Genomic DNA, 20,191 nt, shown 5'->3' with positions numbered 1-20,191 from the left:
TCCAGGCTAGGCTGGATGTGGTTCTGGGCAACCTCATCTAGTTGAAGATGTCCCTGTTCATTGCAGGGGGGTTGGACTAGATGGCCTTTGAAGATCCATTCCAACCCAAACTGTTCTATGATTCTATAACAGCAGGAAGAACTCAGCAACATCTCTAGACTTTACAGATCCCCAGATTCAAAATATAAGATTTTGAAACTATATTTCAAACCAAAGATCATGACACCTGATTCTCAGAAGTGCTGAGTAGCCCCTGCTCCCATCAGGATTAACAGGGACAGACTTCTGCTGCTCTTAGAGGAAGCAGTCTTTCAACCACATGAAGTGAAAAATAGTGATAGGCGAGATCCAGGGTTCTAACAGTTTGACCTCAGAACTACTTTGACTTTACCCCTTCCAATCTAATCTCATTTCCTGTTGTAGATTAATCCCAAGTGGGCCTTTAGTGGCCACACAGATATCTTACAGATACCAGTGCAGGTGTAAAAGTCAGATCACTGCATAAGATTCTTTTTACAGTGGAAAACCCTTTGTGATCCTCAGCAATCATTTGAAATGGTGGTGGAAAATGTGCTCTAAATTATTACATTCCCTGCTTTAGACAGGAAAAATCACCTGACCTTATTGGCTACAGCATTCACACTGGGCCTTGCATCAAATATGAAGATTTTATGGGACTGAGCATTAGAATCCATGATAGCCTGAAGGTACTTTTCATCTTCCTTGCTTCGCTTGCCACTCACTCCCACCATTGGCTGGCTACAGCGAGTGATTGTTGCTTGACTTTCTGGGTGAATCCATGACAATACCTTTGAAAGCAAACGAGAAAGAAATGAAGGAAAAATGGGATTCATTAAACCAGCAAAGTGTTTTACCTGTAATTGCTTGGTCTCGGATCCTGCCATGTATTAGCTGCTTCTAGAAGGCAGAATTCTATTAAAGAACACTTGTGTCCTTACTCATTCCTTGTAGTGGCATTCACGCAGTTTGAACAAACAAGAGGTGACTGAATAACTTTAAGCCTCATTTTTAAATATGATGCAGACTGTTGTCTTGCTTGAGTCACAAACACACTTCCTCACTCTGCAGTCATTGGGCTATGCCTTACTTTATGTTACACCATGTAAAGTTAGCCACTTTGGGAACAGATTTAATTTTCTATAGACTTGAGAAGTAAACCAGTGTATTTTCAGCTACCACTGAAATGATCATCGTAACGATGTGTTTTATCTTAATTTCATTTAATAAGCATTCTCATCAAAAGCATCACTAAGTATTCCTCTATCCTGAAAGTCAGAGTCAGCCAGACAATTGTAAACAGCTAAATAGGGCTGCATTGTGTTTCCCAGGAACTGAACTGAGATTCAGTCTGGGTTGTGCTAAGTTATCTTATCTTCTGATTTTGGTTTAGTCTACATCTCTTTCACAACAGGCAGATTATGTTGCTAACTCCTCAAATACGTTGCTGTCACTTTTATTATCCATTGACCATTTATTTGTTCCCTGGAATCCACTCAGCCTGATCTTGGTATTATTTATGGCCCAAAGGTATGTAACAAAGCCACATAAAAGTGGCTTCTTTTGTCACACTCACCGGTATGCGTCCTCTTGATCTGAAGGATGCTACTCTCTTTAATTCTTCATCAGGAATGTTTACAGGCACAGCTAGAATAGCAGGGTACGTATCACACAGCTCGTAGCGCTCATTAATCTTGGTCAACCTCCAGCTTTCATTGGGAATTCCCTAAAGAGGAAACAACAGCAGGTTAGCCAACGAGTTGCTCTAAGACCTCACTCGGAACTGTCAAATACCCAGACCTGAAATTCAGGGCAACTTTTGTTAATGAAGGACATTTAGGGCTGGAGGCTGGGTCTGTATTGTCTTGGTGACTTGCATTTCATGCCTCTTCTCAGAGAGGTATATGTTTTACTCAGATCACTGAAGAACAGTAAAACTAGAAGACTGCAGATAGGCTCACCTATGGCAAAGAACTGTGAAAGCTACAGATGTGGCAACACACATCATCCTCCTGAGAGCATCCTTAACATATCTCCTGGTCTCATCATGGTGCTTACAGGAGATCCAGGAGCAAGACAGAATGGGCGACCAACACTCCTCACTTAGTTCAAACGTGGTTAATGGAAACTGGGGATACAAAGGGGAGTTATGAGACAGGATGGAAGCAAAGACAGAAAGGAGAACAGGCAGTAAAACTAAATCAATCTGTTTTGGCCTTGTTCAGTGTTTCTGGCGCAACTGTGCAATCCCCTAAAAACACCATCAATCTAGCAATGGTGTGTCCCTGGCTGTGTGATTGTACGTGATCTGGACAGTGATGTGCGATTCTATGTTCCTCTCAGACCAAGCTCCTGTTGTACTAGTTTGGCTGGGAGAGCAGGGAATCTACACACACATCATTGAGCTCAGCGTGCCCTGATGAGGAAGCAGCTCAACAGCTTCCCAGCTGGTAAGCTCCAGGTAACACCTGCAGCACAATGGGGATGATCCTGACAACCTGCAGACTTAGTTTGGCTGACGCTGAGAGTTAACAGATCAAATCAGTGTGGCTGCTACTGTGTGCCTGCAAGGGGAGATTCAAACAGACACTTGCTGCAGCAGGGGTGAGCACTGATACAAAGCATCTCTGTGGCAAGGACAGATCTACTACAGTGAACCAGGCAAGACTGCTAAGCACAGAGTCTTTTAGAGGAACATCAGCTCTTAAAACAACACATGCTTCTGTTCTGATTAACAGTACTTCATTTTCAGGAGGGTAGTGGGGCACTGACTGCCACTGTTGCAGCTGCAACAGGAAATAAATGATAAACGTAGCACAAGTCAGACGAGCTGTGGTAATTATGGTTAAACCCACACAGGCTGCAGCTGGGTCCCTGTCAGAGCAGCGAGTCACACTGTCAAAACAGGTCATGGTTAGAAATGGGAGGAGAGGACAAACCTTCTGTCTGATACAAGGCACACACCCTGCTTGTGAGCCACCCCTGGTCCTGGGGCCCTCCATGGGATAGAAATGTTACTACAAGGAAATCAACAGAGCTGCCAGAATCATAAGTACTCCAAAATCTTATTTATGCCTGAAGCCAAAGAACTGGCAGAAATAGGCATCAAATATTGTGTATACATAGTCCAAGCTTACTGATGAATAAAACATGCTCAGAGCTGCACAGCCAGCATGGAATCTCCTGGCCCACCAGCTTTGCTGCCCACCAGGGAACAGCAAGACCCTTGGTCTTAGCTGTCCATCAACTGTGATCAAACTGGTTACTATCCGTAAGTGAACTAATAGCAAATGACTAAATTGTTCTCAGTCCTGTCCTAGTAAGTACACGGCTATACTGCAATAGATCCATCGGCAGTGCTTGGAGATTTCACCTCCCCCAAATCTGAATTCAAACTGCGGTCAGCACATTTGTGGCAAGGAAAATGGGAGCTGACAAGCAGTTACATGGAAGTAAAGCTCCTTTTCATTCTACCTTGCAACTCTATCAGTGCTTACAGAGATCAAGCAGTCACTGGCATTGCAAAGTGTCCTCGCTGTGCTGGGCAGAATGGCTTCAGCATACAGTGCTTGGTCCAGAACCAGCAATAAGTCTTTCAGATGCCACTCTCACACCTTGAATGAAATCTTTCCTCTGCAATAAGAAAATCCATGACAAGCCCCATGTCCTGGTTTAAACCAAGACACCCCCAAAGAAAGAAAATATGTTGTGTCAGCATTCACATTTCTTTTGAAGATCTGCTTTCTACTGGCACTGGAGCCTCAAATCACAGCACCACTCAAAGAGGGCTTTGGATTCAGATCATGACTCCCTCTAAGGACTCTAAGCAAACAGAAATAAGCCAAGTGGGCCGGAAGAGCAGCTGAATTTGTGTCTCCCCAGAACATTTGCCACAATGCAGTGTAGGTTCTGCACTTATTCATGCCCCTTCAGATTTGTGCTTTCTCCAGCTGGAATCAGTAGGAAAACCTAAACATGATATAAAGCACACCAGTATTTCCTCTGGGATCCAGTAGATCAGTTCTTAGCTTAGCCACACCCTGAGCTGCAGAGTCACACACCTGCAGTGCCTCTCAAAGCTGGTTTGAGCCATGAGATGCCAAGAGGCTGAGCACATTAGCTCAGGCACATCCCTGCACCGACACAGGATACAGCTGCCAGAGCCAAGCTGGTCCCTCTGCCATGTACTCGGCCCAGGTTGTGTCCACTTAGCACAAGGGAGCTGTGATCTGTTTTGCGGTAGAGACATAATGAGCATAAGCAGGACCTCAGTTAAACCATGGGATGTTTAACAGATAGTTGTCATTTTACTCCCCCAGGTTACACCAAACAATCCTCTGTAGGATGCTGTTCTCATGCTCTACACCTTTCCATGCTGGTATACTAATGCTGGGCACTTCTTTTAACCTCAAAACAGGTCAGCTCCTTTTCTGAATTATTAATTTCTGTATGTTTCCTCTGAAAGCAGCAACCACAGCCCTATACTGTGGCTCCCTGGTACATATAACCAGAGCACAGGATTAGGCGAGCATGACTTCTGTAAGGAAACATCACACATTTCCCACTTCACAACCCCTTGTAATATTTTCCAAATGCTCCCCACCTTGTTAAGGAAAATGAAAGATTTAAGTTACTCCAAAGGCATCGCAAGGCCTTTTGGTTTCAGCTGAGTCTTATTCACTTTGCAGTTCTGTTTTATACTCTGCCAGCCCACGTGTAATAAAAATCAGGGAGCAATTTCAGTTTTAAGTTTCATTTGCCACATGCGATTCCAGTTACCGAATAAATCCCAAACCTCTCTGAGTTCCTTTTGTTCTCCACAGGTTGTTTATTACTCCCCATGGTTTTATACAATCACAGAGTTTTAATAAGTTACATATTTCCACCTTCCCAAGAATGCCAACAGAGAAGTCAGGGGGTTTCTGAGTATCCTTCCTAATTGCCACAACCTCTGCCATCTCAACACACTTACATTAATCTGAAAATACAAATTATAACAAATAAATCATGCCACGCACAAACTTGCCATGTCTATGACTGCAGACATAGAGCCTACCACAGATCCTGCCCTGAAAGTCCTTTCTGGATGCTTGGTAGCATGCTTGGCTTTTACTTTTGCTCTGCTCCCCTCTCTGCTCCTGCTCCCACAGGGAAATAACCAACCCAGTTGAAGATACACCAAGCTAATGCCTGGCCATACTGCTGGGTTGTTTATGCCCTAGGCCAGCTCTTCTCTAATGGCTTTTAAACCAATTGCAAAAGGTCCTGCAGATAGTACATATGTCTTGCTTCTCTATTTCTGGTCACAATTCATACAGTCAGAGACAGGTAATCCCTTTAGCTGATCTGATGATGCCAGTGGTGCTTCAGTCTTAACGAATCCCTGCTGCCATTTCAGGACATAATCCTGATTTACTTTAGTATTTGTTATTGCTTTAACAGAACCTGGCTGGATTAAGAAAAAAGGCTAAGACGTTCACAGAGATAAGCTGAACGTCCATAGTTATAAATGCTGAAATTAAACAAACACCCTGAAATACCTAAAAGTTTTGGAGAGGACATAAAGCTTCATGCTGCAGGACTTAAATCAATCTAACAAAAGGGATCAAATTCTCCTCCTGGCCAGGAGACATAAACATCTACTGCAGTATGGTCTGCCTCTTCCTCAGCAGCTGGTGTTGGTCACTTTTGGAGATAAGCTACTGGAACAGATGGATTGTGTGATCTGGAATGGTAATGGCTGTGGCCCATCATGGGTATAACTCAGATAGGCCATGGCTGAAAAAAATCCTAGTTTGGATTCATTTTTGAAGTTACCAATGCAAGCAAATGAGGGGGGGCTTCAGCAGATGGACATGAGTTTGGTTTCTTGACATAAAGGCAGTCAGGCAGTTTTTTCTGTCCACCCAGAAACGATACAGAAGCAGGCCATAACAAAAGGACACGCTGCAGCAGTGCCTCAACTGTAACATGCTTCACACACAACAGTGTTACCTTGAGTCTCATTTTTCTTTACAGAAAGGCCATGAAGAGCTGCAAATCACATGCATGTAAATTTATGTATCTTTTCACCACGTAACCAACCTCCTGCCAAACTTAAGGTGCAGCAAATCCCAATATAAAAACTAATATGGACAGAAAAGCTTGTATTCTAAAAACAGGCATACCAAGATTAAGAAATTGGACTAATTTACCACCAAATTCCCAAGGGTCACCTTTCCTTCTTTCCAGGTATTGTAAGAACGCCTTTTGTACATGGTCTGTTTAAACTGAAGCTTGGCTGAGTGAATGCTGGGCTTTACAATGAAGATTATTTTGATAACACGGGTATTCTTTAGTCTTTACTCCAAAGTTATCAGCCCTGTACAGAAGGATCTTGCCCATACAGCTTGGGCTACAGATCCTTCTTTATAAACAGATCTTTCCTTAGAAAAACTACCAAGAAAGAGGTGAATTACAAACAGAGCAGCAATTGCTGCATTACCTGGTCTTATTAGTCAAAGTCAACTTAGATATAATGTGTGTCACTGATGACAAATGATCAGAGTTTGTCTCTACTAGGATTTTTGGTTGTGGTACCTCACTGCAAAACATACACTTTGCAATGAATATATCTCACTTTCAATTAGAAGCCTAGAACCAGGGATTTATCTTAGGCAGCTATTTCAGGAGGGAACAAATCACCCCCAACAGTGAAGCACTCTCTCCCCATCTGTTAATGACAGGCCTAGATAACCAATTTAGAAGGCATGCCCAGCTTTTAGAAGACTAGAGCTATTAAAATAAATCCTTTCCTTTGGTTTTGGATGCCAGGAAACAGATGAACAACTAGGCTAGGACAAAGGTCTGGTTTTGTTCTGTTTGTGGGAAAGGCCCAAATAAATCTTTAAATTACAAGGCTTAAAATTTCTTCCTTTTACAAAGGAAAATTGATTTTATTCTGGTAGGTCTGGATGAGATAAAAGTTTATTGTGTCCAGGGCAAATCATGCTGTTTCTGACACTTGAGAATTTTACAACAAGAGTGATTTCACTATAAATAACAAAATTCCCTCATCTTTTCCACCAGGGAGGCAGGATTCCTAATTGACAGCCTGCCGCTTCATTAATACTTTTGACCAGTCTACTCTGGACACACTGCAACTGTCTGTTCTAAGCTATGGTACATGAGAACACTCTCTAGGTTGATCTTTATGCTGATTCTCAAAAAAAATGAAGACATTCTGTATTTAATTTTTTTTTTCCTTCCAATTTCCTGTTTGAGACAGGAAAAACTGGAGAGAAATAAAACTCATACAAACAAGAGTATGAGACCACACCTGGACTTGTGCAAAGCGTTTGACACTGTCCCACACAACATCCTTATCTCTACACTGGAGAGATATCAATTTGATGGATGGACCACTTGGTGGATAAAGAACTGGCTGGATGGCCGCACACAAAGAGTTGTGGTCAATGGCTCAATGTCCGGCTGGAGACCGGTAACGAGTGGTGCCCCTCAGGGATCGGTGTTGGGACCGGTCTTGTTTAACATCTTCATCGCTGACAGGGACAGTGGGATTGAGTGTGCCCTCAGCAAATTTGCCGATGACACCAAGCTGTGTGGTCCGGTTGATATGCTGGAGGGAAGGGATGCCATCCAGAGGGACCTTGACACGCTTGTGAGGTGGGCAGATACCAACCTTATGAAGTTCAACCATGACAAGTGCAAGGTCCTACACCTGGGTCGGAGCAATCCCAGGCACAGCTACAGATTGGGCAAAGAAGAGATTCAGAGCGGCCCTGCAGAGAAGGACTTGGGGTGCTGGTTGATAAGAAAATGAACATGAGCCAGCAGTGTGTGCTTGCAGCCCAGAAAGCCAACCGTATCCTGGACTGCATCCAAAGGAGCGTGACCAGCAGGTCGAAAGAGGTGATCCTGCCCCTCTACTCTGCTCTTGTGAGACCTCACCTGGAGCATTGTGTGCAGTTCTGGTGTCCTCAACATAAAAAGGACACGGAACTGCTGGAACAAGTCCAGAGGAGGCCACGAGGATGATCAGGGAACTGGAGCACCTCCCGTATGAAGACAGGCTGAGGAAGTTGGGGCTGTTCAGCCTGGAGAAGAGAAGGCTGCATGGAGACCTCATAGCAGCCTTCCAGTATCTGAAGGGGGCCTATAGGGATGCTGGGGAGGGACTCTTCAACAGGGACTGTAGTGACAGGACAAGGGGCAATGGGTTAAAACTTAAACAGCAGAAGTTCAGACTGGATATAAGGAGTAAATTCTTTCCTGTTAGGGTGGTGAGACACTGGAATTGGTTGCCCAGGGAGGCTGTGAATGCTCTATCCCTGGCAGTGTTCAAGGCCAGGTTGGACGAAACCTTGGGTGAGACGGTTTAGTGTGAGGTGTCCCTGCCCATGGCAGGGGGGTTGGAACTAGATGATCTTAAGGTCATTTCCAACCCTAACTATTCTAAGAGTCTATGATTCTAAGAGCTGAGGTGTAAAACTCTACCAATGGGATGCCTGTACCTACAAAACACATCTTTGTTTCCTCACTGCCAGCAGTGGCTCATGACTAAGCCAAAGCTATAGTTTTTTCTACCAAAGCCTAAAGTCAGCTCTCTGCAGCATGAGTAATCTCCATCAGTGGATGTGACAGTCTCTAAAGCTGTTCTGCTGCCATCAGTCATTGCAGTGTGGGGAACAGTGTCCTAACCCAGCCTGTATGACATTTGTCAGCAGGACCATTCACTGCTCCATGCAACCTGTAATTATATTACTGCCCAGACTCTCATTTCTGAAGAGCAGAGAAGATGAGGAAGGACATGGCACAATACCCACCTGTCGTCTGTACTCCCAAGTGGGGTCATACACCTTCCATCCATTTTCTGGGAAAACCTCCTTGTACTCAAATGCAAAAAGTGGCTGAAAAAAAGAAAATTTACCATTAAGAACCCACTCAGAGCCCATTTTCAGGATGTCTGGTATCTCGAATAGTAACTCATGACTTTTAGGGCTTTGTGAAAAAGATTTACACACTTCCTGTAGCAGGCAATTAGTAAAACAATATACTTTCCTCTATACATCTGATCTTGCTTTTCTATTACCTAGAACTTCATGGACAATAGGACTTTATTATTAGAGAAAGAAAAGACTACTTGGGCAAGAACACTTTTACATATTACAAACTTGATCCTTTCAATCAGTACTTAAAGCAAGAATTGCAATGTTATAATGTGACAAAGCAGACTAACTGCATTCCAGATTTGAGGCAGTGAAAACACCATTAGCTGTAAACCTTTGATGGATATCACTGAGCTGTAAGTATTTTCCCTGTGTTACGAGGGTGTATCAGTAAGTCATTCACTGTGCATGAAGGAACCCAGCCCCACAGTAGTATTTTTTCCTGGTTTATATACGTTCTAAACTCCCACAGAATCAATTCTAAACCAGATTTTAAACCCAGCATTTCTCTTCCTTCAGCAAAATGCACCCATATGAATACTGTACCAAATAGATGGCACTGAACATCTGTGTCTTTTGGTAAAAACTGAGAAGAAAATACTTACCAGATTATTTGAAACTGGGAAAGCATATTTCATGAGGTTCTCAAATATGGACCGCCTTGTTCTCCCTTCAGGCTTGTGAGCAAATCGCAAGTTTCGAATATCCTAGGGAAAAAAGAGGGAAATTAAATTGCAGGTTTCTGAACCACTTCAAGGAAAATCCAAAAGCCAGCATTCAAAATAGGGTCACATCACAATGCTCCTTCTGGTACTGATTTAATATGGCACTTCGAATGCTGCTGTACTGCAGCTCTGGGCCTGGTTCAGTGGTTGTCTGCAGACTCCAACAAAGCCTGCCACAACTGCAGAGGAGCAGAGGGAGTGCACAGGCACCTGATCACAGTATCTTGCTTTCACATGACGTTCTCTACCTACTGAAAGCCTAGGAGAGAGCCCAGGGACAAGCTATCTCTGATTGGCAGGACTCTGAGACAGACCTAGCTCTTACTGGGCTCTCATGCTGAGCTGTGCCAGTAGGCAGCTGGAAGGGACTGTCTCATGAAGTACCTCCACAGCTACTGCATGTAGGGAGGCAGTTTGATGAAAAACAACCAACGCCATCTTCCTTTAAAGCTTCCATTTCTGGGCACCCAAGAGAATGTTCTGAAACTGAGAACTCCTCCAGTTTGCACAGCAGCAGTTTCTACCAAGTGTGGTAACCCAGGACCTCCTTTCCACAATCATCTACAAAATCTAATTTGGAAGCTAAGTAAAGCATCTCTAAGATGCCAAGATTTTCCAGCCAAGCCTACACCTCAAACTCTTGTAGTAAACAGCTTAAAAGCCACCAGCAGGAAAGGAGCTATCAAGTTCAAGCACATGATGATGGCACAGCAAGTCAGAGAGTAACATAAACAGCTAAAGGTTTAGCTTTCTCACAAAACTGAGATTAAGTAATTGGGCTCAGAGAACATTTCAGGATGCATAAGCTGCATCTGTACCACTCTGTTATTGCACTGAACTGCTTTGCATATCCTAGGCCAAGCAGGCTGGCATATCTTGTCTACAATGAGTGGAGCTGAAGAACCCTGAAAACTACTTTTAGAATCAGATGGGTTTTGAAGTGTGTGAAATTTTACTGACTGAAATGCTTTGCAGAACTTCCTACAGAGAAAACCTCTTAAAATACATGTTCCACTTCCCCTCTTGTGAAACACAGATAGAAGCTTACCTTGCATACAATCTCCAGCCCGTAGGAATTCTCACCACGACTGGAAGCACCTCCAATTTTCTCCACTCTGTTGATTACACCTAAAGATGCATCTAGGACAAAAGGAGGGTCCTGTAGACAGTTGAAATTTGTGAGTTTAAAAAGGGGAGGGGGAAAAGTCCCCAGCTCCTGCTCCCTTATGCTTATATTCCCAAATTTATAGCTACGATTCCCATAGAATTACTCTCAAAGAACACCTAGATCTAAATACTGAATAGCCAACAAAAGGAGATGGTTTCAAAAGCTTACCCGTTCCATGCTTTTAAAATACAGTCTATAATTGGTAACAGTAAGGGTTCCTCTGATCGCTCCAGTGAAGGGGCAGATGTAAGTAACATCCTTCGCTTTAAGAAAAGGGAAAAAAAGAAGTTAATTTCATGGTTAATTTATGAGAACAAAGTTATGATAGTAACAATATTTGGAGGCTCTACTTTTCAAAGCATTAAATGAAAACAAGCTTAACCTGGGCTTCTAGCCTAGAGCTAACATTCAAGTTTCAGTTCTGTGGAGAAGGTAAGAGTATGGGTATAAACTGAACTCCAGGCAAGGATCATCACCTAGAATCCTACCTCTACCCCTGGAAAAAGCCAGTTTTTGGCTACAAACTGCTCTTACTGAGCAATGCTTGCCAGTACCTGAGAACATCATGCACAAGATGATGAGATGATTCCTTGCCTAGATGCAGACATTTGAAGCTGACAACCATCGGCATAAAAGCTGAGGATCATCCACAAGCTGGTTTGTGCCACCAAGGACAGGAGAAGGCAGTTCTCCTACACTGGCTTTCAGGATGTTTGGGTACTTCTGCAGACCCCTGCACACAGTCAGCCCTGGGATGAAGGCCTTTGTGCTAAAAGCCAGCAGAGCTACAGCAGCCACGAATCTGTGTAACACCCAACTGCTGGTGATTTTAAATCTGAAGTCAGCGATCAAGTTACTCTGCAACGATCCAATTATTTCTGAGCCTGAGTGACAGTGACTCAAAGCAGTCCCCTTCTTAAAAGGCCTCAAACGTTTCTCACTTGTTCCAGCAAAAGGCAAGAGGTGCTGCTGGTTTTCTACAGCAAACACCTCCCCTAACTGCCCTTCTGGTTTATATCAATTAAAAACACCAACATTTAAGTTGTTCTCCTCCCCCTCCTTGCTGCCCATCGTGTTTTCTGTCACTGAAGCTGTTGCCTGGCTGTGCTGTGGCAATGGTTTATGATATGACCAACAAGTAAAGACACCCCTCAAACACACAAAGATCCTTTCAGGAGAAGACCCATTGTCCAGAGATGCCAGATCCATGGGAGAACTCCCTGGACTGTCTTAACCTCAAGCCTCCAAACCCTACAGGATCCAATTTGCAAGAGCTGTGTACAGTCAGGAAGACTACTTGCCTCCCATCCAGGTGGCAGCCACCACACACATGAAACACACTGGGGTGTCAGGATGGGGACCTGTATTTCTTCTACCTTTTTCCCATGAGATTTAGCTGGAAGGGAGGGAGGAAGAGAGACTGCCTTGCTCCAGGGCACTGGTAACTCATAACTAAATCATCCTAATATCAGCTCTGCTTTTGCATAGTCTTCTCTGAGCCTCGAGATTTGGATATGGAGAAACATCAGGAGCGACTAATTCAGAGCAAAAGACATAGCACAGATTTTTTTATTAAAAATAAATGACTACATGGGTGCTAGCAATTCATCATTTATTTCAATTCACATGCATTTGTTCGAAGGACAATGAAACACAAAATGCTTCTAGCCAGTTCTAATTAAACCAAGTGTTTCATTATTGGCTGATTATTAATCACTTCTTTTCAAAGACTGGTTTGCAGAGGTTTGAAAGCAGACCCATGAAGCATAATAAGGGTGAGGGCAGCCTGCCTGGTTTTTCCCCTGGAGTTCCCATTATTCAAAATGGAAGTTCAAAATGTTTTTAAAAAAGCCACAACAAAATCTACTGTTAAAAGTGTGCATTTATATCCAAAAGAGACAAGGATTTCTGAGTAAAGGTGCTAGAAAAATGTTTTCCAGGTAAGGAATCCCAGGCACGATCCCAAACACCAGCCTTGCCAGCCTGTAAGCCACTGCACCTTTCACATTTGCATTTTATTAGCTTGATTTCCTAAGGAAACAATTTTACTTAATTACACTGCACATGTACACATGTACCTACATGGCTTGTCTGACCTTAACCCAGCCACACTGTATGATTTCAGCAGTCTCTGATAAACACAGATCTCCAAGGCATTGAAACGCTTCACTGTTTGTGAGAATGGATGCAAGGTATAATAGAGAGGTTGTATTAGTGCTTCCACCAAGGGACAGCCTAATAAGCTCAGTCTTTGGTAGATATAAGAGAATCCACGCGACAGAAAGATACTAGAAACTGGGATTTACTAATTCCCCTGCTTATGAAATTCCTGTCTTTTACAGGGCCAATCTTACCCTAGGTTACTGGGTTGGCTGAGACAATATTTTTTCCTTTCCCTGTAAAATACAAAGACAATTACATTTGCCTTTCTTGACACTTTTAACAGGAAATAATTATTGCTGATGAATAATAAATCTTCCCTTTTTGCTGCCTTTGACTTTTTGCTGGACCAGGCAGCTGCTGTCTGGGAAACTCCAAAAGCCACTCAGTCTCAGACTTGCATGGCTCATCACATCATTTGTCAACACATAAAGCACTGGTAACTCTGATCTCTTACACTATTCCCCAGGAGTCAAAACCTAGTCTTGCTGTCAGAGCTAGTTGCGCCTGTGGACAGAGTTAGGTGTCAGTCTGAAGTGCATGGCTGAAGTACGAGTTCAGTGTCCTTAGGAAAGGAGTGGAGAAAATGATTGAGCATTGAGTTGACAGGCTTTTGCCTTTTTTTCCTGTTGTTGTTGTTGGGTGCATTTTTTTGGTGAGGTATTTTAATTTTTTTTATTTTTAGGACTGATATTGCACTCTTCCACATCATTTTAAGAGGAAGGTAATATGGTAAACTAGTGAATGCAAAATCTTCCACAGAAAATTAATGTAGAGGCTTTACTCAAACTTTCAGAATGGAATGCATCAGCAAACATGGTGCATGTCAGAATGGCTGAATGAAAAAGAGTAACAACAAAAACTCATCCCTGTATCATAGGAATTTCCCTGCCACAGCACTGTATGCTCTCCTTTAGTCTGTGACAGAGATTAGGCACACAATTGTGTTGTGTCAACATAAGAAGCTACCCTGTGGCAAAACAACTTGAAACAGTCAATCCATGTCTTCTCAGGAGGCAGCAAATGCAAAGCTGTACAACCCACCTCATCCCTCATGCTAAGATACATTGAATTGCCTTGTATTTGCTACATGGTAAGGGAAGACAGTTACCTTGGCTCATGTGATGTGCCTTAACTCATGAATGAAACAACCTGATTGTGGCTCTCAAAACTTCGACAATTTGCTGACGTTGATGTCAGTGAGTGCCAATATATTTTGTTTTACGGATATTCTATTTGGTTAGCAAACAACAAGAAATTTCCTCTTCACATACCCATATCTTTAATAGTCTCCCCTGGTAGCAAAGGTGGCTCTTCCATTTCAGCCAATTTATTTGTCTCCCTCAGGACCTAGGCAAAACATAGAAGTAGAAAAAGAAATTAATTACATTTTCATAAACCAAGAAGTTTGCACTTGCCTGCAATGGGTCAACAATACCAAGGACAACAAATATTCAAAGATCTTGAGGTATTACCTGGTGTCTCAGCTTCTGAAAGGCCAACACAAAGCATGCTTTGTGAGAGACCTCAATGCAGTCCTCAAGCACAGTACTGGGCCATGCAGAAGTGTTTAAAGCAAGGATGTCTGTGTCGGAGATGCTGCTCAAAGCAGGCTCAGTGTTTTGGTGGCACACTTCCCACATGGCTGCCTTCCATGCTCTAACCTTTTCCTCACCAGCCCATCACTACAAGTCAAACTCTTTCACAGTTACATACGGAACCAAAGGGATAGGTTCCTCTCCCCAGTGATCAACTATTACCATTGTGCTATCAACTATTGTGTTATTTCTAGTTTACACTGAGGAAGGATCACATCACTGTCTTCAATGAGGGTCTAACTAGTGCAAAAATCCTGATTCAGCTCATTAGTAGTGACTTGTTACAAAGGCGGTTTTTTGACAGCCATGAATAGGAGGTACCGTTTTGAGTGCCCAATTGACTCCTCCTCTTTCTCTTGGATTGAAGTTATACCACAGAACATTACGTTTCACAGATATGACTGCATTTACACAAGGGTTATCACAAGCAGATAGACATTGTAGGAAAGCACAGTTATAACTATGAAAGCACAGCCTGAGGTCTAAACCCATGGTAAGAACTAGGGGAGAAGAGCGTATGTGAGTGACCATGATCAAGGCTAAGTCTGTGTGGCCAAATGCAGACAGATTTAATCATATTGCCCATGCCTTGAAGTTGTCAAATGACCACAACCACAGCAGCACACCAGTTGCACAACCTAGTAACACAGAGAACAGGTTATTAGTCCAGAATCTGCCTCATGATGTAGCAACCACAAGACTTCAGGTTGAAAGCTGGCAGGCATCCCACCTGGTGGAGATCGGCAGAGAGAGCTCATGTCTGCTCAGAACTGGATGTGCAGACTCACCCAAGATGCATTATCTTAATGTGTGGAAAGAGAATTGTTTTAATTTTCTATCAGGAAATCCCTGCAAAGGAAATTCAAAGACATGGCCTAAAGTGGCACTCCAAAACTTGCCACGTCTGTGGTCAACTTTCATGTAGATTCAAGCCAGAGGAGAGCCCTGGGGAAGAAAAATTCTCTAAACTATGCAAAAGAATGAAAACAAACCCCAAAGAAACCCCACGCCACAGCAGAGCATGTTCCAGCATTTTCACACAACAGACTGACATATAGATGAAAAGATTAACAAGATCAAAGTCTTCTTGGGAACAAGATGTGCATTTTAGAAACTGCATTCAAAAGACTCTTAAAAAAGATAATGAAATCAAGTACAGCCCTGGCTTCCCAACAGGAACCTCCCCACTGCACCCACTTAGGCCAGCTCTTACCAGGGAGCTTGGGGCCCGCAGCATGGGTAAAGGGGGGTCACCACTGACACAGCTCACACTAGCAGCAACTTGCAGGAAAGCTCCTCCTCCCCCCCCATCAGCAATACCAGTAAAAACAAGGCTTTGCTGGTGTAACGAGCAGAAGTCTATGCTGAGGTATTCTTAGCACAGCTGTGTTGGCCGAAGATCACAGACCCCATCAAAGCCCTGACTGACAGCCTCCCCAACAAAAGCCTGAGATGCAGACCTGCTCTCAACTCCTGTGTGTCAACTCTGCGCTTGAGTAACAGCCTTGAAATTAACAGGATAACATCTGGATTATGCCAAATGAGATGGAGTCTCACTGGCTAATTAGTCTGTAAGTGGTGGTCATCTTTGTGGTCTTTTATCTTGGAAGGACATTAGTAACAACACACTCCACACTCAGGACAGGATCAGGATGTCTTTGAGAAGGTCCATACGCCAAGTGGGCAGCAGCTGCTGCTGGGATCACTGCGGTCAGCAGCTGGACCCACTGCTCTCCTGCAGATGTCAGCAGGAGCTCTGCCAGCAGTAAACATTTGGGGGGCTGGGTTACATCTTAAGCCAAAACAAATATGAGGTAAGATACATAGAAAGCATTCAGTATGACAAACTAGGTGGTCAGTGCTCAGATGGGCTTTAAACACTGTACTGCACGAGGGGGAGAGAAGGAGGGAAGAGGCAAGCAGTATAAAAGACAAAGAGCTCCATGTCAACACCACTCTGTAAAGACAAGGTTGAAAGCTTTCTCAGTTTAAAAATTGGCTCTTCCAAGTCTAACAAAATCCATCTGCTCACTCACACCCTCTGAAATGTGGAGTCCCCAGGGTCAGAGGAAAGGGTTAGCAACCCAAACCTGCACTCACTTCAACACAGGGCATCCTGCAAGCATAGCACTTCAAGGTAGACAGCTTCTGTCCCCTTGCTCAAACCCCACCTCTTTTTCCTTTCTCTTTCTCTTTCCCTTTCCTTTTTCTTTCCTTTCTCTCTTTTCTCTTTCCTTTCTCTTTCTTCGTCCTTCTCTTTCCCTTTCTGGTACAGAGTTGAGGACTAAACTCATTTTTCATCAGCTTTCAGCTGACCTCAGCCCCACGACCTACCTCAGGCAACACAGCACTGACTGCCTCCATGATGATTTCAAAGTCAGTGCAAGTACTTCAGCCCTGGATAAGTCATCCTTCCCAACAGAATGAGACAGACATGGTCAGAAAGCCCAGGATAAACACTTCCCTGCAGTGCCAGTCTGCAGCATCTGCCCAGCTCTAGACCTTGAACGAGCCTCCTAGTTGGAATGTGAACTCTTGAAAGCCATCTTGGCAGAATCCGAGACACGAAGAGTAGGCATTTTCCTGAAATCCACCTCCTTCAACGGCTCCTTCAAATTGATTTGGGGAAACACAATCTGCGTGCAGCTGACAGTGCAGGCAGCAGGCACAGGAGAAGACATCTGGGGCAGTGCTAAAGGGCAGCGGGTGGCAAGATGGAGGAAAAGTGGGGGGGTAAGGAAAGATGAGTTTTGGAAATAGATCAAAAGGAAAGAATGGGATGGGACAATGTACATGGAGCTCTGGGAGGATGCTAAAACCATAGATGGACTGCCTGCTCCTTATATGAAAGAGATGACATGAAAAACCCTTCTGTCTTACTGCCATCCTCCCCTCTCTCCCCAGATCAATAAATGGTTTATTAAACTGTGAGAAAAAAATCTATTTTGGTATATTAGCCTATTTTCAAGACTCTAAAAATAACAGTCCTGGGCCCAGATTTAGCACTCTGCAAGTCCTGCAAAATGAAATTAAGAGCTCCAGTGACACAAGGAAACAAGTAGGGGAGCCAGAGACACGACTGCAGCAGCCCTGCTGCAGGAGAGTGACGACTGGCTACTGGTGCATTAATGCTGCTGAGGCAGGTACCATATACCTCTGCAACTTAATGCTCCACCCACCTCTGTGTGCCTCAGGCATCTCAACTGTTTCCTGGGGACAAAACTAAAGAGTGCTTACACTGTAATGAAGGTTGCAGCCAGAGCTGGGCAGAATCAGCATTACTTCAGAACAGGACCACGATGACATAGAGCCACACACTGTTCTCTATCTGTCACAACCATCACTAAGATGGTTTCTGTAAGAAACAAATATAACCACCAAAAATCAGTAGACTACATTGCTTCTAAGCTAAAGATCTTTGTTTTATTTCCCCCACAGAAATGTTATGCTTGGTAACTGAATCTCTGGGGGAACAGAGAGTTTATTTACACACTAGAATAACCTTTATTTCTGTCCTCTTTTACCAAATGACATCACCTACCCATTCCACCCATCAGCAGCTCTCCCTCTACATAAAACAGTCCTCCGGGATGCTGAGCATGAAAGTACCTTAGCACCTAACACAAGTCCTGCCTCAGCTCAGAGAGGGTGTGAGGACTTCATGCCAAACACCTACCTTTGTTCTCCCCTCAAGCAGCAACTTGGCAGAACAAACCCACACTTGCCACATTTAACAATCGCTTCTCTTACTCCAGGATCCCACCTGTGTTAGCTCAGCCCACTTACCCATGCTGAAGGTGCAAAGCTCTCTTATGCCCTCCCACCTATAGCCCCCAAGGCAGGGAAACCCTGATGCTGCATTGTTGACACAACATGCAGATCTCAGCAACAAAACAATCTCCTTTGCTTGCATGTATGGGGTCAGAGGAAGAGGTTTCGATACTGCTGAAAAGGTAAACCTTTCAGGTACTACAGTTCCAAGCCCCTTCAGTTCCAAGGCGTGTTCACATTGCCTCCTAACACAGCAGCCAGCATGCTGCTCAAAAACCCTTCTCCTGATTGACGTCCCTGCACAACTCATACACACAGCTCATCTCAAGCAGTGACAGCCAACTCAGGGTGGTACAAAGTAATACTGCACCCTAACTCTTAAGCACAGGGTCTCAGAGGTCTGTACAACGCTGAACACTGCTCCAGAAGGACCTGGGAGGGTGCATGGAACTCTGAATTCAGGGTTTGTTTTTGCCTGGGTACAAACCAACTGATTTATTTTCCTCTTGTGCTGCTTGTGAGGTGTTTGCCTACCAGCAGAGCTGCACAGCCAGGATGACAACACACATCAATGCTGGCTGAGGCTGAGCCAGGACTGCCTCCTCCTCCCCAGCCTGAAAGGGCTGTAATAACCACCCTATCTAGTTTAGTCAGGATGCCTCAGTTTGCTTAATGGCTTTTTTAATGGATGATTTTCCATAAACTGGATCATTTTGCCAGGACTGGCTCAGGGTATGACTACATGAGCGAAGATGTAAACCCAGGGCAAGGGAGGGAGGGCAGCAGGGACTGACAAGGGACAGCAACTTTGCCCTTGGACACTGATGTCTGCGCACAAACCTTCAGATACCACAGATGCACAAAGAGAACACCTGAGGTCTCTCCCAGCAATTTTCTCTTCATTCTTTTCTACTTTCTCGTGAATATTTGAGGCCAGAAACCCACAAAGGTCAAGCTTTTTGGCTTTGTGTTACCAACTTGCTGTGTTACCGTTCTCCCAAGTCTGCACAGATTCTTCTGGCCTGAATCACAATCAGAATGATCAAAAAGAATCATTGGGTTAGAAAAAAAATAAAACATAGCCCTTTTGTGATGTTTTCCCCCCTCTCCCTGGTAACATCCTACACACTCCAAATCGTTCTGCACATTTTGAACAGATTTGTTATACATAAAGCCACAGCACTGGTGTGACATGTCCAACCCAACACCATGAACACTTGCTCCAGCATTATTCCTTTCCCCACAGTCACGTCTGCCCCATCTATCGACAAAACAAGCTCTTCAAGCTTGGAGCTGCTTTTATTCCAGCTACACACAGTCCTGTTCTGTGTTTCCTACAGCAGGAAGCCAGACTCTTAACTGGTCCCTTGATGTAAACACATATAACCTGTCTGTACAGACAAACACAAAATCCCTTTGCATCTGCAGCCCCTGAACTCACAGGTTTGGCATGGCTACCTCGTGAGCATGCGCTAGTCAGCAGCAACAGGCAGGATATAGGCTGTGGGGACAAGAATGTGTGTGTTGTACGTGTGCAGGAATGTACACATAGAACTAATAGATTTTAAAAATAAGTAGCTTTTCAAATTACGGGTGAAATATGGGTTTGAACTCACCAGCCATGTGAAAGCCTTTATCTCCTACAGGAAAACATTTGTCTGATACGTCTCATTTTAATGAGCTACCTGGGAAGATTCTGCTTGTAGTTAGCATAGCTAAACTCTCCTTTTTTTTCCTTTGTTAATGTCTTTCTCTCAAGGACTGTCATGTCATTAAATGCCCTCCTGAATCAGCATTCGTGCC

At 43.9% G+C, this 20,191-nt stretch overlaps 1 protein-coding gene across 2 annotated transcripts in view; it reads right to left on the bottom strand.

Annotated features, from left to right (window-relative positions):
- MTMR2 (myotubularin related protein 2) overlaps nt 1-20,191 on the bottom strand; it is a 61,007-nt gene that overhangs the window by 10,362 nt on the left and 30,454 nt on the right. For both annotated transcript variants that reach the window (XM_065678724.1, XM_065678725.1), the window contains 7 exons: nt 14,294-14,369; nt 11,028-11,122; nt 10,740-10,850; nt 9,572-9,673; nt 8,844-8,927; nt 1,595-1,744; nt 621-809 (listed from right to left, as the gene is read on the bottom strand). In XM_065678724.1, coding sequence (XP_065534796.1) covers nt 621-809; nt 1,595-1,744; nt 8,844-8,927; nt 9,572-9,673; nt 10,740-10,850; nt 11,028-11,122; nt 14,294-14,369 — 807 coding nt within the window. The remainder of the gene's footprint in view (nt 1-620; nt 810-1,594; nt 1,745-8,843; nt 8,928-9,571; nt 9,674-10,739; nt 10,851-11,027; nt 11,123-14,293; nt 14,370-20,191) is intronic.

The sequence above is a fragment of the Lathamus discolor genome, chromosome 4 (assembly GCF_037157495.1).
Source record: "Lathamus discolor isolate bLatDis1 chromosome 4, bLatDis1.hap1, whole genome shotgun sequence".
In the NCBI taxonomy this organism is placed as follows: Eukaryota; Metazoa; Chordata; class Aves; order Psittaciformes; family Psittacidae; genus Lathamus; species Lathamus discolor.
The sequence above is the reverse complement of the archived record's forward strand: the minus strand, read 5'-3'. Positions and strand labels throughout refer to the sequence as shown.